The following is a 16058-nucleotide window of genomic DNA, read 5'->3' on the forward strand; positions in this document are numbered from 1 at the left end:
ACACACTGGGTTTCTACGTAAGCGAAATGGGTTTCCGTCCCTTTGAAGGATTAACAAGAATGTCAATTAAATGTCAATCAGTGAAGCTGTAAGTGGACTGTGTTTTGTTGGTAATGTCTCTGCTTGATGTCAGCAGCGTGTTATCTGAAAAAGAAACCCATACATCTGCAAACAAACCAACACTGAGATTATTTTTAGCCCAAATCTGTGTGGTAATTTTGACACAGCCTGACAGATATTTCAAAAATATTTTCTCTTAAGTTTTTCATCCTCCGATTTACAGACTCACCCGACAGGCCTGAAGTTGAAATCGTGTGTGGTACCTTCTCAGGGAGGATGATGAGCTTTAAAGACATCATTCAAAGTTCAACGCACAGGGTTAATTCTCATGTAGGGTTCAGTGGAGTGGAGTGTTCCCCTCTCCTTGATAGGATTAACACGGGTGTTAATTGAATAACACTTAACATCCCTGAGTCGAACCGCGTGTGTGAGGTTTTGAGTGCTGGTGTTTGATGCCGGGAGCCTTGTCGTCTTGGTGCAGAGCGTTGGAGGTGCGATTTAAAAGGCTGCCACTCTGGTTGCAGTTCACAGAGGATCCACCCTGAAGTATTGGTTGGTTAGAGCGCTGCTGGAAATCCATCTGGTCAGAATATCGCCCTGGACGTTCACAGCACTCTCCACACTAAAGAAGCAGGACACACTTACTGTCGGTGCTAAGTCAGTGGAGTGAAGTGGTGTCTCCTTAAGAGAACAATAAGCCCATTGCCAGTGCAAATAGAGAGTCTGTTTCTGAGGTTTGCAAGCTTTTTAAATTATGTTGCAAGAGTTGAAACTGTTAGGCCTCAATTAATTTGCACTCTGTGTGTGTACGCTGCTTCCACATTGGACCATTGGTTAATTCACAGCATTATCAGATGTCCCTGTGGCATATTCAGCCTCTTCACCCGTTCTGAATATTCAGCGTGCACTCTGCCACGCTGGCCAAGGAGGAGGTGCTGCAATGCCTTCCAATGTTTACACCACCAGCCAAATGGGAGCAATCGAACCCCCCGAAGATTTCTTCTTAGCTCGCGCTCACTCCGCACAGTAAAAATAACTCGTCTTCTGACAGCCCTTTAACTCACTAGCACGCCGGATGGATCCTTTTTAGTGGAGACGTTATTATTTAAAATTCTATGAAAAACTCTGTGAACCCTCATTGATTGGTTTGATCCTTGAGTGAACCCCTCAGCTTCAGCTTTAGATGTTGGGATGAAACTCATTCAGTGTGTGTGCGCATGTGTGTGTGTCTTTGCCGTTTTCGTTACCTCTTTAGCCCCCCATCCAGCACAAACACTGACCTTGTCTGGACCAGTAATCCTCACTGGGACCAAAGCCTCATCCTAATGCGGCAAAACATAATTTCTGAGCTCCTGGTTAAGGTTAGGGGTCAGGTGTGAATTGTTGTTAGGTTAAGGTTAGGTACGAATTGGCCAAGTTTATAAATAAGGTTTTTGTTTGGCTGTCCACAATGAATGGAAGTCAAAGCAAAGTCCTAATAAGATAGCTGCGCAAACCTGTGTGAGAGAGAGAGAGAGAGAGAGAGACTTGTCTCTTGCCGTCACCGTGCCTGTGAGTCAAAGGTCAGAGCAGGTAAGGCCACGTGACGCCATGACACGCCAATGAAGGGAGAGGTTGTTGCCAAGGTAATTGGCCTGTTTGTTTATGTTTTCGTCTCCTCGACAAAACATCATTGTATCTCTAGCACCAGAGCAGATAATTGCTAATTGCATACACAGGTCATTAAGGCCCTCCAGGGTTGAAAGGGCCAGGTCCTTCAGCCGATGGTAGAACAAACATTTCCATCCCTACGAGAAATCAAGAAAAAGCGCAATCCCCTTCTTTCCTTTTCAATTTAAATAACAGATTCGTTCATTTTTTTTTTTTTATCTGCCATATAAATTCATGCTCTTTTGAATGTAAATCACTCTACTGTTATAATTAAATATATCACCCGTAGTGACCTCATTAACATATTTGAACTGATTGATTTGTATTCCTCAATATGTCATTAACTGAGGAGTGGAAATCCCTTGTATGAAGAGCGCGCACATGTACCTACCATAAGGTTCGCCATGTAGGGGACCAGCCAGAACAAGCGCTTTGACCCAAACCAGCCATATGGCCCCAACATGGTCGCCCAAGTACAGGCCATATGGTCCCGGAATGGCTGCCGCTGGGTTTCTCGTGGCGTATTCTTAGCGGCTCATGTTGAGTCTCTTACACCCGATAATGGTGTTGTCACCTCAGTCTCTACCTGAACTCCCAGGAGGAGAGAGGAAGAAAATAAATAAAGAGGCGATTGGGGATTTGGCTGAAAAATACAATCGGGTATTATCGCTCCCTGGTATCTGCACATGAAGCAGCTCCAAGGGTGAAGCTTCAGCGTCGTCTAATTAAATGTCCTGTAGCTGTGTCTCTGGCTCCCACTGCGCCGCTGGACAGATGTTGGAAGTTGGCGTGAAAACGTCCACTGCGAACCACTCACACAAGATGCCACCATTCATCATATTTCACTCACCCTGCAGTGATTAATCCGCTGATAAATGGGATTTGACATATCAATTTACCGATGGGGCTGTAGACAGAAGGGGTATTAAACGTGCTCTTCAGTAACCTGGTGATTAAAACTAGAGGAACTGTGTTTTGCTTCAACATAATGCAGACAAATTACCTCTTTACTCCTTGTCGCTGCTTCCTTTCCGACTGCGGAGGCAGTTGTGATTTTAAATTTTATGTTAAAGCAACATATTTACAGCCATGTTGACTTTGGTGCCGTGGGCTCACTGTCAACATGTCATGCTTGTGACGCCTCTTTAGGATCCTTGCTGCTCTGTTGGTGTCTTGTCTTTTCTCTGCATGGACACAAGCTCTGTAATCCTATTGACATTGGACATGGGATGGCACGGTTTACATCACACCGCCTGCTCCGATTTACTTTCAAATCATATTTGTCACGGCACTAAACATTTTTTTTTTGTTCACACGAGATTTGCATACTATATTTGAATACCTTCTCCGTAAACACGCTGTATGTATGTACAAATTAATAACTGTGCTGCAAACCGTCATGGAGATTGACTGGTAACATGGCAAGGCTCTTATCTATTGGCTCTTTTTTGGGGTTTGACTTCCTCCTGTCATTGAAAAAACATCTGCAGGGGCCCAAGGCCTCTTACTCTCTTCATCTGCAGCCAATAGCGTGTGTACGTCTGCATGTGTGTACGTGTGGGCGTGAATGCGTGTGAGCGGTGCTTGACTGCGGTGGATGGCTGCTGATTAGCCAAGCTGCTGGGGTCTTTTGTGCTCCTCAGACGGGGATATAATTGTTCTTTGTTCAATGCTCAGCGTCTCTTTGAAGTCTCTCATTCAATTCATGTCCTCAGAGATCCTCGCTCCCTTTCTCTATGGTATCCACCCGCATCTTTTGCAGCGGGTGTCAAACCCCTATGTTGTAATTACATAGCAACCTATGGAGACATACAGGGCATGAAACACACAGGAGCGGATATGGTGATGAATTCATATAAAGGAGTCCTCATCTTTGTCCACACAAGTTGACCTGACCCATATTGACATTTTGAATCACAGTAATCTGGTACAAACTAGAAGCCTCTGAAGTCTGTTTATGAGCCGAGAAATGGAGAAAAATAACCACCCTGCTGTTGACTCTGATGACTATCAACACTGCCCATACACGAGCACCATTACAGAGGCTGTTTCTCTAATGTGTCTCCTCTGCGGCGTCGAGCGTGTGTCTGTGACAGCTCGTTCAAGAGCGGCGACTCATTCCGCTGTTGTTCCTTTCAGTTGTTGTCATAATTAAATGATCGCTGGTTTTAATGAACCATCGAAGCGCTGCGCTGAATTACTTTCCACTAGCTAAGATAATGCAGCCCATTTGAGCTGGTCTAAGATGTAAAGTGGCATATAGACATAACAAGAGGGTGCGCGTGTGTGAGTGTGAGTGTGTGTGAGAGTGTGTGTGTGTGTGTGTGTGTGTGTGTGTGTGTCCTGTTGGTTCTCATTGCCAAATCTCCCTAAGGAGAGAGCTGTTTGTGCACTCATGAAAAGCATTGGCAAGCCAGCCGGTGTGTGTAGAGAGACACAGAGAGAATGAGGGCAGCCTTTAAGAGGACAAAGATGGTTGTTTCTGTGTGTGTGTTTCATTTTGCAGGGAGACAGTGGAGAATGATGGTGAAAATTTAAAGAGAACAGGGATGGGTAAACCTGTTGCCTGCTCCAGTTGCCAACGGCGACCTGTTGCTAACAATATGTGTGTGTTTGTGTTTGTGTTTATTTTCTGCAAGCAGATAAAGAACGCGGCGGCCAACGTGCTGAGGGAGACGTGGCTCATCTACAAACACACCAAGCTGATGAAGAAGATCGACCACTCCAGGGTCCGCAAACACCAGCGGAAGTTCCTCCAGGCGATTCATCAGTGAGGCCACATCTCACGTGCACCACCCCACACACACATGCACAGTCATGCACACAGCAGTGCTGCTGCCTTCGATTTCAGCTGTACTTTCTATCCACCCACAGGTTGAATCAACGCTGATAATCAGATAAAGTGCATGAATCCCTGTGCGCACGTACACACACACACAGAGACACACAAAATGAATCATCACCTACTAAAGGGCAGGTTCACTCCAGGCAAATACAACTGTGGGACTGGAGTGCATTGTGTACAATTACAGACACTTTGATCATCATATAATCTGTATTAAAGAGTGTTAATTTCTCCTATGTTATCATTTAGTTCTATTTGAACGGCCGTAAGTGGGAATACGTTGAGAAATGTCTAAAAGATTTCTGCACACCCTCCTGTCTGTCACCAAACTGAAGTGGCCTGATAATGTTGCTCGCTGCTTTGATCGTGAAACAGTTGGGTCGAGACTTGAGAATGTTAACAAGTGCCTTCAAACAGCCGAGTCCAGAGACTCTTTAAACTCTTTAAATTTTAACATAGCGAGGCTGATCCTGAGGCATGTGCTGAGAGGCTGAATCTGTGAGCACAGTAACGTGGATTAATGGTCATGTGAATAGATTTTCTGATAGAGAGCTTTAAGGCATAAAAACAGCCTGAACTTAATTATAATGGAGGAAGCCAAAGTGGTTGTTTGATGAAAACACATTAGTTCGCTAATTGTTGTATTGTGTGCTGAGAGTCAGCCGAGTCCTATCTGTAATTAGACTGAACATATATTTATTTATTTTATTCTATATAACGGCTCTATTTTTTATTTAATGTCATTCCAATTAGTTTATTTCCACGCAGACCTTATTCCCCTGAGGGTTTCTTAATATTAACCACATTATTTCATTTACTCCAGAGCTTAAGGTCTCAGTCTACATTAAAGTTGTGTATATTTTCACCTGCATAACACAATTGCAAGAGGACAATTTGTGCCAGTTGTCTTCTTTCTGGTCATATCCAGAAACACACTGCAGGTAGAAATAAAACTAGAGTAAGCAAGGTGACCGCTCCACGGTGTTGTTATCTGGACCCGCAGGGATTAGCTCTCTGGACAAACCACTGTGTGTTTACTGGGTTTCAACTTTGTATGTGAGTGTGTTTATTTAATGTGAGTGTGTGTGTTTGTGTATCTGTTTGCAGATTACGTAGTGTGAAAATGGAGCAAAGGAAACTCAGTGATCAGGCCAACACACTAGTGGACCTCTCAAAGGTGAGACACACACACACACACACACATACATGGTGCTCTTCATATATGTAGGATGCGCATTTCACAGACTCGTCACCTTTGTACAAGTTAGCAACTGAGACCCTTTGACACCCCCATTCCCCCAGAAATACACCACAACATTCCTCCGTCTCCATGATGACCTGCCTGTTTCTGTGGCATTGTGTCGCCTAGCAACCAGTACGAGTGTTGAAACAGGGATGAGTGAGAGAGCGAGGAGGAAATGAGAGGAGGGAGGGGAGCACTCATGTTTTTCAGTTACTGCGTGGGTGTCTGAGTGAGAATGCGCGCGTGTGTGTGCGCGTGTGTGTGATTGTGATTGTAAAAGAGATGGAGAGATAGAGGCTTGAAAAAGTGAGGGTATGTCTTTGTTTGTGTAATAGCTTTAGCACCAAATACAATATATTGCAATAATGCCATTTCAATGACTCCATCTCAATTGGCTACTTGTGCGTTTACCATGGATACGGAGGCCAGGTTGTGCAAGACAGGGGCACTCTGCCGCCGTTCTTTCATTCTCTCTCTCTCGTCTCTTATTCTCTTTCTTCACAATTTAACGCCCACACAGAGACTTCCCTCCAGCCTCTTCGTGATTCCAGCCTCTACTCCCTGTTGGACATTTTTTCCTTTTGCTCAGTGTCTCACTCACTCCTCCCGAGCGTTGTTTCTCAACCCATCCAAAAGAATGTGCTTAAAATAGGCTTTAATAAAGCAACCCTTATAATATTCCTGTTTACGTATTTGCAATCTGCTTCCCTTCTTCAAAGTACTCTGTGTGCACTGAGTCATCTCCTCCTCTCCTCTCCTCTCCTCTCCTCTCCTCACCTCACCTCTCCTCTCCTCTCCTCTCCTCTCCTCCCACAGATGCAGAGCGTCATGTATGAGCTTATGTCGGAGCTCAACGACCGCAGCGAGGACTTGGAGCGCCAGATGCTGTCCCTGGAGCAGCGGGTAGAGCAGCTCACCGCCGGCTTTAACGCCCTCCCTGCCCATCTCTCCGCCACCCTCAGCGCCCAGCACGCTGCCCTGGTGCATCTGCTGCGGGAGAGGGATTCAAGGGATGGTAGAGGAGGCGGAGGTGCTGTGGTCCCATTGTCCCCAGCAACTTCTATATCCACTGCCACAGCATCCATTTCTCCAGTTCAGATCACGGCTCCAGCACCACCCCAAGTCCCTACTTTGGCCCTGGAGTCCCCACCACCGCTGAGCTCAGAGGGGAGTCTGGAGGCGAGTCCCAACTCCAACACCTGCACCTCTAGCTGCTGAAGACAGCTCTGAGGAGAGAACAGGGAGAGAGGTAAGGGACGCGTTGCTCGTCCTCTTACTTCAGACAAAAGCAGAGAACAGAGGGAGGAAGAGAAGGTGAAATGTGAGGCGATCCTCTAAAACTCGGGAGCGGGATGAAGACGGGACTGTGAGGAGAAATAATGGGATTAAGATGAAGGGCCAGTATGAAGGATGAGACATGCTCGGGACTTTGGGGCACTTTCCTTGATGACGGGAAGGAGCAGAAAAAAATGGAGACTCTGAAAGGTGTGAGGGGGAGGAAGAATGTCAAGAGGGTGAGAAATGGAGGTAGGGAGGATGAGGAGGGGGGAGGAGAGAGGAGGAGAAATAACGAGGAATAATTATGTGAACTCATAGCTCCTAAATGGAATCCACTCCAATTATTGAAAAAAGGCCTTTTACTCTCTCTGTCTTTCTCTCTCTTTCCTCCCCCTTTCTCCCAATCTCTCTCTCCCTTCATCAGGAATTAATGACCATGACTTTTTATGCTTATAATGTATTTTCTATCCGAATGCTATTTGTGTGTTAACGAGCATCCCTTTAACAGAAGGTTCGATCATACGACCAACATTAAAAAAATAAATAATAAAAAAACTAGTGGCATGCACTGCACACACACACACACACACACAAACACACACACGCACACAAACACACATTATTTCAGCTCGTCCTCCACGCAGTACAAGTTAATACACTACAAACAGCATTACACAATCTTTACACAATGCCCTATTTACACGCACACAAAATAAATGAATGCACCAGCCCACATGATAACACTAAAGCCTATATACTGCCAAGCACTCGATGCACTGTCAATCTCCACAGAGCACTGCCAAGCAATGTAGACGCACTGTAAAAAAACTAAATGTTCATCCGCACCACTTATGTTTTGTGTGTGTGAGCTAATGCAGTAGTTTAGCCTGAGCGTAGTTGTGACATTTTAACGACTCAGGCGGGAGAATTATTACGGTTCGTGAGACTACACAAATTGGGCCTCAAGCTGAAATAAGATGACATGATACGTGAGTCATCACAACGTCTTATTTGTGATGAAGGAGACAGTAGCAGGCGATAAAATCATGTAACACAACTATAACGGGACTTTATTACTGCATTGACGGATTTACAGGTTAAGTCGAACTGATGTTTATGTGTGTTTGTAGGTTTGCTTTACGGAAATTTAGACTTTTGTTTAATTCCTGTGATCATTTCATCGCCTCTGAAAACCTCAGAAAATTAATTAATATTTGTGTATACTCTTTCTCTTTCTGGGATAACTTTGAGATTATAACGTTTATTTAGTATTTATTTATTTATTTATTTATTCATCACATTGGCATTTCAGTCAGGCTGCTTAATTTCAAAGATGGTATCGCATCTTTTTAATGAATCACGGGCTCTGCAACTCAGAGCTTTGCAAGAATTTAATGATTCTCATTACATGTTGGTGAATCATTTACTGGAGTCCATCTACCCAGGAGCATAAATCAAAACTTTATCCGTGAATAACAAATGATCTGCTCAGTCTTTTACATAAACAGTGCGGTCAAATTGACTGTAGGGATTACTCCTATTTTTCAGTTTAAAAACTGCTAAAATATAGATTTTTACATGAGTCATTTCATTTACCTTTAAAATTCATAACTGTGTGATTATAAGTTGAATGTTATTGATATTTTGTTCAGTGCACGGCTGTGTTGAAGACCACTGCCATTCTGTTTTTCAAGCTTACAGTCCCAAAACAACGCACTGTTATCATGAATGTATCCTGTGTTCAAAAAAATACACTTAATAACTCTCGCTCGATCACTTAAACTGCCATGCAGACACAGGAACACAAACACACACACGTGCACACACACACAGATGCACACACACACCTCAACAACCAAAGTGCTCTCTCTTAAATGGACTACAATAAGAGGCAGGGAACGCTGCTGTCACTGGGGACAAAACGATAGCAGGAGGCATTGCAGATATCTTGACAATATTTCCGAGGGAATAACTGTGAAAATGTGGGCATGGACTTGTTACAGTGCTGAACATGGACTGCTCCTCATTGCTTTAAAACCAGATTAAGGCGGACAACAGATGAACACAAATAAACCTTATAAAGGAAAATGGCCATGACGGAACAGCTGTTCATGAAAACACACAGAAAGAGAGACTGAGGTGTATCTGAGAGGAACTGTAATGGTGTGATGGGGAGAGAAGACACAAGCCCTTTGCATTGGAGACAATATCAAAACTGTCTTATAGCGACACGCTGTGGCCGGAATACTGAATTACATACGCTTGGAATATTGTACAGTATGCTGTTAACGAAATCTAGCTTTGTATTGCTTAGTCTTTTTCTACCATTATGATTAAGCGCAGTTATAACTGATATCTAATATTATTAAACTCTAGTATTCTTCTCATTCGTCATGACAACTATGATTCTATGTATTAACAATACGTTAAATAATTATGAACAAGGAAAGTGCCGTTTGAGGTTGAAATTATTTTGTAATTTTATTTTATCAGAGAGAATTAATAAAGTATATATCTATAACATTACAGCTTCCATGTTTTCTGTTTTGCTGTTATTGTATTTATGTCATTGTTGTTTTATAAAAAAATTGGTAGCTTTGGGTAACGGTGATTGTTTTGGTTTGCTTCTTTAGAAAAAACATTCCTTTATTAATCGCTTTGTTGGGTTTGATTTTGTGCGTCTCCGCACCAAATAATTACCATTTTGTACGATAAATACAAGAAAATGTTGTTTTACGTAATTTGTTAGTCACTTACGAGCCTGTTTTGTCATGTGTCACTGTAAACCGATTATATGTGACTGTGGCGAACTCACTTCCGTGTACTATAACTGCGATTTTCTGTACGATGCGAAAAACAGCATTACTTTTTCTCTGCTGTGAAGTACAGGTTGCTTGGTTGCTAAGAGGTTGCTATGGATTTCCTTGTTGCCGGAAGTACCACAGACAGCGACTGGATGAAGGCTGATCAGTTAGATGTAGCTAATATATTTAAGTCTAAAAATGTTTAGGAGTGAATTTTTATGTTGTGTAAAATTGTCAGATGTTGGAATTTTGAGTTGGCTACGTTGATTTGTTTACTCAGGCTTAGAAGGAAATGTGAATGAAATATTTTAACTATAAAATTAGGTACAGCATAATTAGGTTGATAGTTGCAAATTAAATTTCACAACTGCAGCTGAGAAAAAAGCTAGAATCACAAGGAAATGGAATTTGTTGTTGATGTAAATGATACAATAATCAGGTTTTAAAATGTTTACTAAAACTTAATAAATAACTAAGTGTGTGTGCATGTGCATGTGCACGTGCACGTGTTTGTGTGTGTGTGTGTGTGCATGCGCGCGCGTGCGTGCGTGCGTGTGTGTGTGGTCATCATATGAGCATGAGTGGAGACCGTGGTGGAGACATGTAAGACATGTGTATGTCTAAGTCTTGATTTATCTTTATCATGTCAGATTTGAGGATCAATGTTAGATTTTAATTCAGTTACATGTTTTCACTACATTTCTATTCAACAGAAACTAAAATGACTTGTGTCATAAATGAGATATTGTCATGACTCTGGACTCTAGATGTTAACTTGGTCTCTTAAATGAAGTGTATCTTAGTACTTTTCCGGTTTTCATCATGTTTAGTTTGTGTTGGAGTTGTGTTCTCCCTGAGTTCTGCATTTCCTGTTTTATTTTGTTGTTTTGGCTCCTTGGGTGTTTCCACCTTGACTTCCTGTCTTTGTCCTGTCTCCCGCTCTTGTGATTGTCTGAACCTGTTCCTCATTTGTTTCACCTGTGTCCAATGACCCCCACCTGTGTATATAAGTCTGTGTGCTTCCCTTTGTCAGTCCGTCGTCTTCATGGCCGTCTCACCCTCTCTCCTTCACTCGTGAGTTCTTTCTGTCTCACTATAGTGTTTTCTATGTTTTTTCAGGTTAGCCTTTCTGAGTCCTTTTCTAGTTTTCCAGTGCTCTTTATGTTTGTGGATTTTTTGTCAACCTTGTCTTAATTAAAGGACACGTTTTCTTGTACTTTTTGCTTCTGCATTTCTGGGTCCACCTGACAATTAGGGTTATAGATATAGGGGAAATGTCCTGGTTGTATCAAGCATCTGTTGGTTATTATTAGGTTTGCACCTCACATTAAACCCACAACCTTTACCTGACATTTAACTCAACAATAAAAACACACAAACAGGGGGGAGGGGCACTTACAATGGGTGATGAAGAATTACACATTCTTGCTCCGACTACCACGTCTGCAGTAACAGACTTTCAGGTCAGTCAGTCAGTTATGTTTGTCCCATTTTCCATTTTCCTGTAATTCAAATGGTCGGATGTGTTTTCTCGCCTGCGAGTGAAGCATTTTACAACACCAGATTGTTTGTTTCAGGATTTGCATATTGTTTGTCAGACATCTTCAGTCGAGCTGGGTGCAAATCCTTTGTTGGGTTTATAATCCTACCGCAGCAGCAGAGAGGCTTTGGAGAGAAGTTTTAGTTTTAGCACAAATTAATGTTCTTTATAGGCAGCCAGGAGAACTGTGTGATGTTAGTTTTCTATTTTCTCTTGATTCTTTGTTCTGTTCACATCAATAATTTTTCTTTGTAAATGAAACAGACAGTGGATTTGTCCCAGTACTGGATGATTACCAGTGGGATCTGAAAAAGGATATTTATTTGCTGAATCACATTATTTGTGGCACAAACTAAGATTTTTCTTTTAATGATAGTGCAGTGTGAAATGATGAGTCACAGTCGATCCATCCATTATCTGTACCTCTTGTCCTTTAAGGGTCGTGGGGGGGCTGGAGCCTATATCAGCTGACATTGGTCGAGACATTGGGGTGCACACCCTGGACAGGTACAGTACCAAGAGAAAACCTAGAGGGAGAACATGCAAACTTGCGTGGCCAAAGTTTTGACCATATCATTTGTGTGTGTGTGGAGAGTTGTGTAACTGTATCTCAATCCATGTGCATGTTATCAGATTGTAATTGTACTACGAATGTGTATTCCGAATCCGTGAGTGTGTAGTCAGATTTGTAAACGTGTAAAAAGAATCTGTATGTTGAGATTTGTACATGTGTAGATAAATCTGCAAACGTGGGCATAGATCTGTGAATGTGTGGATATTAATGGCTGAAGTGGCTAATTGTGTTGCTTCAAGAGCTGGAAATACAGACACGTCATCAGTTACACATTAGAGAGGTCCTGCTGTCGTTTTACACATGATTTTTGCTACACTTCTGCAGTGTGTGTGTAGATTTGTCTGTATCCACGATGTTTTTTTTACTCTGAGTTGAGGTGTGGCAAGCATTTTTCATAATTTTCCTGATACAATTTGTTTAAACAAGAATATTGCTTAAGGACTGTCTCAATGACAGCAGCCATCACGCCCAGGTTTGTTTATGCTCTTTCAGAACTGCCTTTTCTTGTTTTTTGTTTGTTTTTAATTGCTACACGTTTGGCCCCAATTTGAACCGAGGAACCTTCTTGTTGGGAGGCGACCACTGTGTCGCCCTGAGTCACAGTCGACACACTAAAATCCCAATAACAACTTATTATATGAAAGGGAAAGGTGGCAGGAGAGCTACTGGTGTCCCTCAAACCACTGGTCGTCATGGAAGGGAATACATTAGAGGAAAACTTGTGTCCAAATATGTCATGAAGAAACCAGGTCCAGGCACTCGAAGGGGTTTCAAAAATGGACATGAAGCATTCAAATACAACGTGTGTCGGTCTGTGACACACAGAGACAAAGAGATTGTTTGATATGAAATAATCCCTTTGTCTCTGTGTCAGAACACCCTGATACACAGACTCGTTGGTGTATTTTAATTTAGATAAAGGCCTTTTACATTTTAAAAAACATTTTAAAAACCACTTTGAGTTCCTGGTCCTGGATTCTTGATAACATTAGTTTTCCTCAAATTTTTTAAGAACTTTTATGTTAAGTACCTTCCACGTGTTCCGGTCCCGCCGGTGGTTGGGTCAAAGCTATTTAAATGAAACACCTCCCCATTAGTTCACACCACTGCTCATTCCAGAGGCGACGGCACACCAATCTTCCCAGGGCTTATCAGGTGTGAGTAAATTGACTTGAGCATGATGCACACGATCTCCTTAATAGAGGAAATTGATTTTTATTTTACTTTTTTTTTTTTCTCTTCATGAAACCAGCGTCACAGACCCGGGTTGTTGAGTTGTGTGTGTTTAGCCCAGGGTGAAAAATAAAACAGAGAAACAGAGGCGTGCAAGCCGGGCAGCCTGAGGCAGCGCTCTGCCAAGGGCACAGCACAGAGCCAGATGTGATGAGCTTGTTATCAGTGTTATTTACCGGCAGGCTTTACTGCCTCGGGGCTTTCATCATCTCGCTCACAGATGATGATTGTGTTGTAGAATTTTAAGGCCAAGGTAATGTCTGTATAGCCTCGTTTTTAACATTCTGCTCCTCTCTCTCTCTCTCTCTCTCTGCTCCTCTCCAACCATTTAGTCATTTCAGATGTGCTGTTTGTGCTGAGGATAGCAAACGACCCACAGACAGCTGAACTCATACTGCAGAGGAGATTAGATTATGGTTTTTTTTCCTCCTCCTATCCCCGACAAATTTAATTACACTTAAAGTAAAAGGCAGAAACAGCCAGACGTGAAACAGCAGAAATCGTTTATTTACACATTAATAAATGCAAATGAGGTGTAGAACAAACAAAGCCAAAAATGTTCTAGGCTTTAATCCAATTTGTTATAAAACATATAATCTTTCATCTCAGCTGATCGCTTTCCAAAGGGAAGTGAAGTGTGTAGCTGTGGCTCAGAGGGTAGAGTGAGTTATCCACTTACCACAAGGTTGGCAGATCAATCCCGGGCTCCTGTCCACATGCTGATTAAGACATTGAACCCCAGTTCTTGCTGATAATTACACTTTGATTAGTGCTTTGAATTGTGTGGTAGCTTGTTTGCCATAGGTGTGTGTCAATGAATGAATTGGGAGGAGGCTGCACATAAATGCCGTCCATTTGATAGATCGCCGTTCACTTGGAACACGGGCAGGAGACAGTTCTAGTTACTCTCTTTTCCTTTTTTGGCTGTTTGTTATTCCTCCCTCCGACTGACTGACCCCTGGTGTGACGGGTCAGCACCTACCTCCAGAACAACATCATACAGATAATGTTTCACAGCACACTTTCTACCTCCACTGTTCAAACTTCATGAGAAATGTATTCTTTTCATGCCTCTGCACCAGTGACAGCCAGTGGCCTGAAGCATTATGTTTTTGTCTTGTCCGTCTGGACGTACATATGCTGGTACATCTCTCTGCCCCTCCCATATCTCAAGAACAGCGCATGGTTAACGTCACTGTGACCTCACAATACTCCTCAATGCCTCCAAAGAATTCTTTCAGATTGGGCCCAACAGTTCACTTCGACCTATGGATGTGTTTGTCCTTTTGATCATGATGTCTCAAGTCTGTCTTTAGGGAATTTCTTCAAACTTGACCGGTTGTCACTTGGACGCAAAGTCAAATTGATAACTTTTCAATGGTTAAAGGTCATTGTGACGTCATGAGTCTGGAAAGAAAGTGTATGTAGACTAAACCTGCACTGGTTGGTGGAGGTCTACAACCGCAGGGCATAGTGGCTCCTCTGTGAGGATTCTCATGAGATATTCAGATTTTCCCAAAGGAACTGCTAATGAAAATAGTCTTCTGGACTAAAGGTTCATCCTTCATCCTAACATTATTAAGGTGACTCTAATCTGAATAATCCTCTTCACTATATCTAAAATTAAATCCCTTACACCTCAAATACTCGAGTCTAATCATTAAGTCTCTAAATAGACTCATCTATAGCTCACGCACATGCACTCAAACGAAGCAGAGAACACAACAGCAGTGTGGTTTTGCTCTTTTTCTCGGATTCTGCTGATCTCCAGGTGCCCCGCTGCTCTGTCTGCACGATGGAGTCATTACGCCTAAAAGCAGAAACCTAACTCTGCACTGGCTAAAATGACTCGAGTACTTATTTTGTGCATGTTTTTGTCCATCTGTGTTTGTGAGAGGAAAAGCGATAGGCAGTGGGGGTCAGCCGTCATAATCACCTGCTGCTGCTGCTCCACCATCATGTGCTATGACCTGCCAACTGTAATCACATCATCATGACAATCGTCAGAAATGTCACCTGGTTCTGTCGGCGGGAGACCGTTCCCATCGCGACCAAGTCCATCGTCTGTAACGTCTCTTTGTGCTGAGGTGACTGGAGCTGTGTTGTGTGCTGGAAGCTTCCTCATGTGATACATGTACACAAACACACTCTGTTGGTTCCTGTTACTCCCTTTTCATGACAGTAAAACCCTTCAGATGACCCCCACCAATCACAGTTCACCAGGAAGATCTAAGAATTCCTAATTCTTATGCCTGTGTCCTGGTGTTCCCATGGCAACCGGAGTGACAGATGCACCAACACATACAGGTCTTTACATGCATGTGTTCGCACGTGTGCGTACATGCATATGTATTTGTATGTGAGAGATTAGAGGGAGCCCTTAATTCACAACGGCTGCATGTGTTGTGCACTTGTGTGTGTTTTTGAATTGGTGTGTGCATGTAGAAGTGGGGAAGCAGCAGAGTGTGCTGGTCAGATGGTGATAGGGAAGTTGCCGTGGTGATGATTAAAGGAGAAATAACTGAGATTCACACAGTGAATACACTCAACACATCACCACAGGAGCAGACTGAACACACACACACAGATATACTGTGTAAATACATGAAATAACGGGTGGTCACTGCATTTCTTTATTGATCGTGTCATTTTCCATCTGGCCTCAGACTTTCCCGCTCCAGTACACAGACTTTATACATTGCTCACTCTAATTTATCATGTTGTCATTGTTGCTGTAGTATTAATGTGTCCCAGACATTCCTGCCTGTCTGCTCCCAGTTATATAACCTTGCCTATTCTGCTAGTTTTTATCCCTGCGTTGTGTATTAGCT

At 42.8% G+C, this 16058-nt stretch overlaps 1 protein-coding gene across 1 annotated transcript in view; it reads left to right on the forward strand.

Annotated features, from left to right (window-relative positions):
* kcnn3 (potassium intermediate/small conductance calcium-activated channel, subfamily N, member 3) overlaps positions 1 to 9602 on the forward strand; it is a 44903-nt gene extending 35301 nt beyond the window's left edge. The window contains exons 8-10 of the mRNA XM_035164694.2: positions 4353 to 4480; positions 5663 to 5732; positions 6615 to 9602. Of these exons, the coding sequence (XP_035020585.1) occupies positions 4353 to 4480; positions 5663 to 5732; positions 6615 to 7016 (600 nt within the window). The 3' untranslated portion in view covers positions 7017 to 9602. The remainder of the gene's footprint in view (positions 1 to 4352; positions 4481 to 5662; positions 5733 to 6614) is intronic.
* Positions 9603 to 16058: the final 6456 nt, after the last annotated feature.

Source organism: Hippoglossus stenolepis, chromosome 8, assembly GCF_022539355.2.
Source record: "Hippoglossus stenolepis isolate QCI-W04-F060 chromosome 8, HSTE1.2, whole genome shotgun sequence".
Lineage (NCBI taxonomy): Eukaryota > Metazoa > Chordata > Actinopteri > Pleuronectiformes > Pleuronectidae > Hippoglossus > Hippoglossus stenolepis.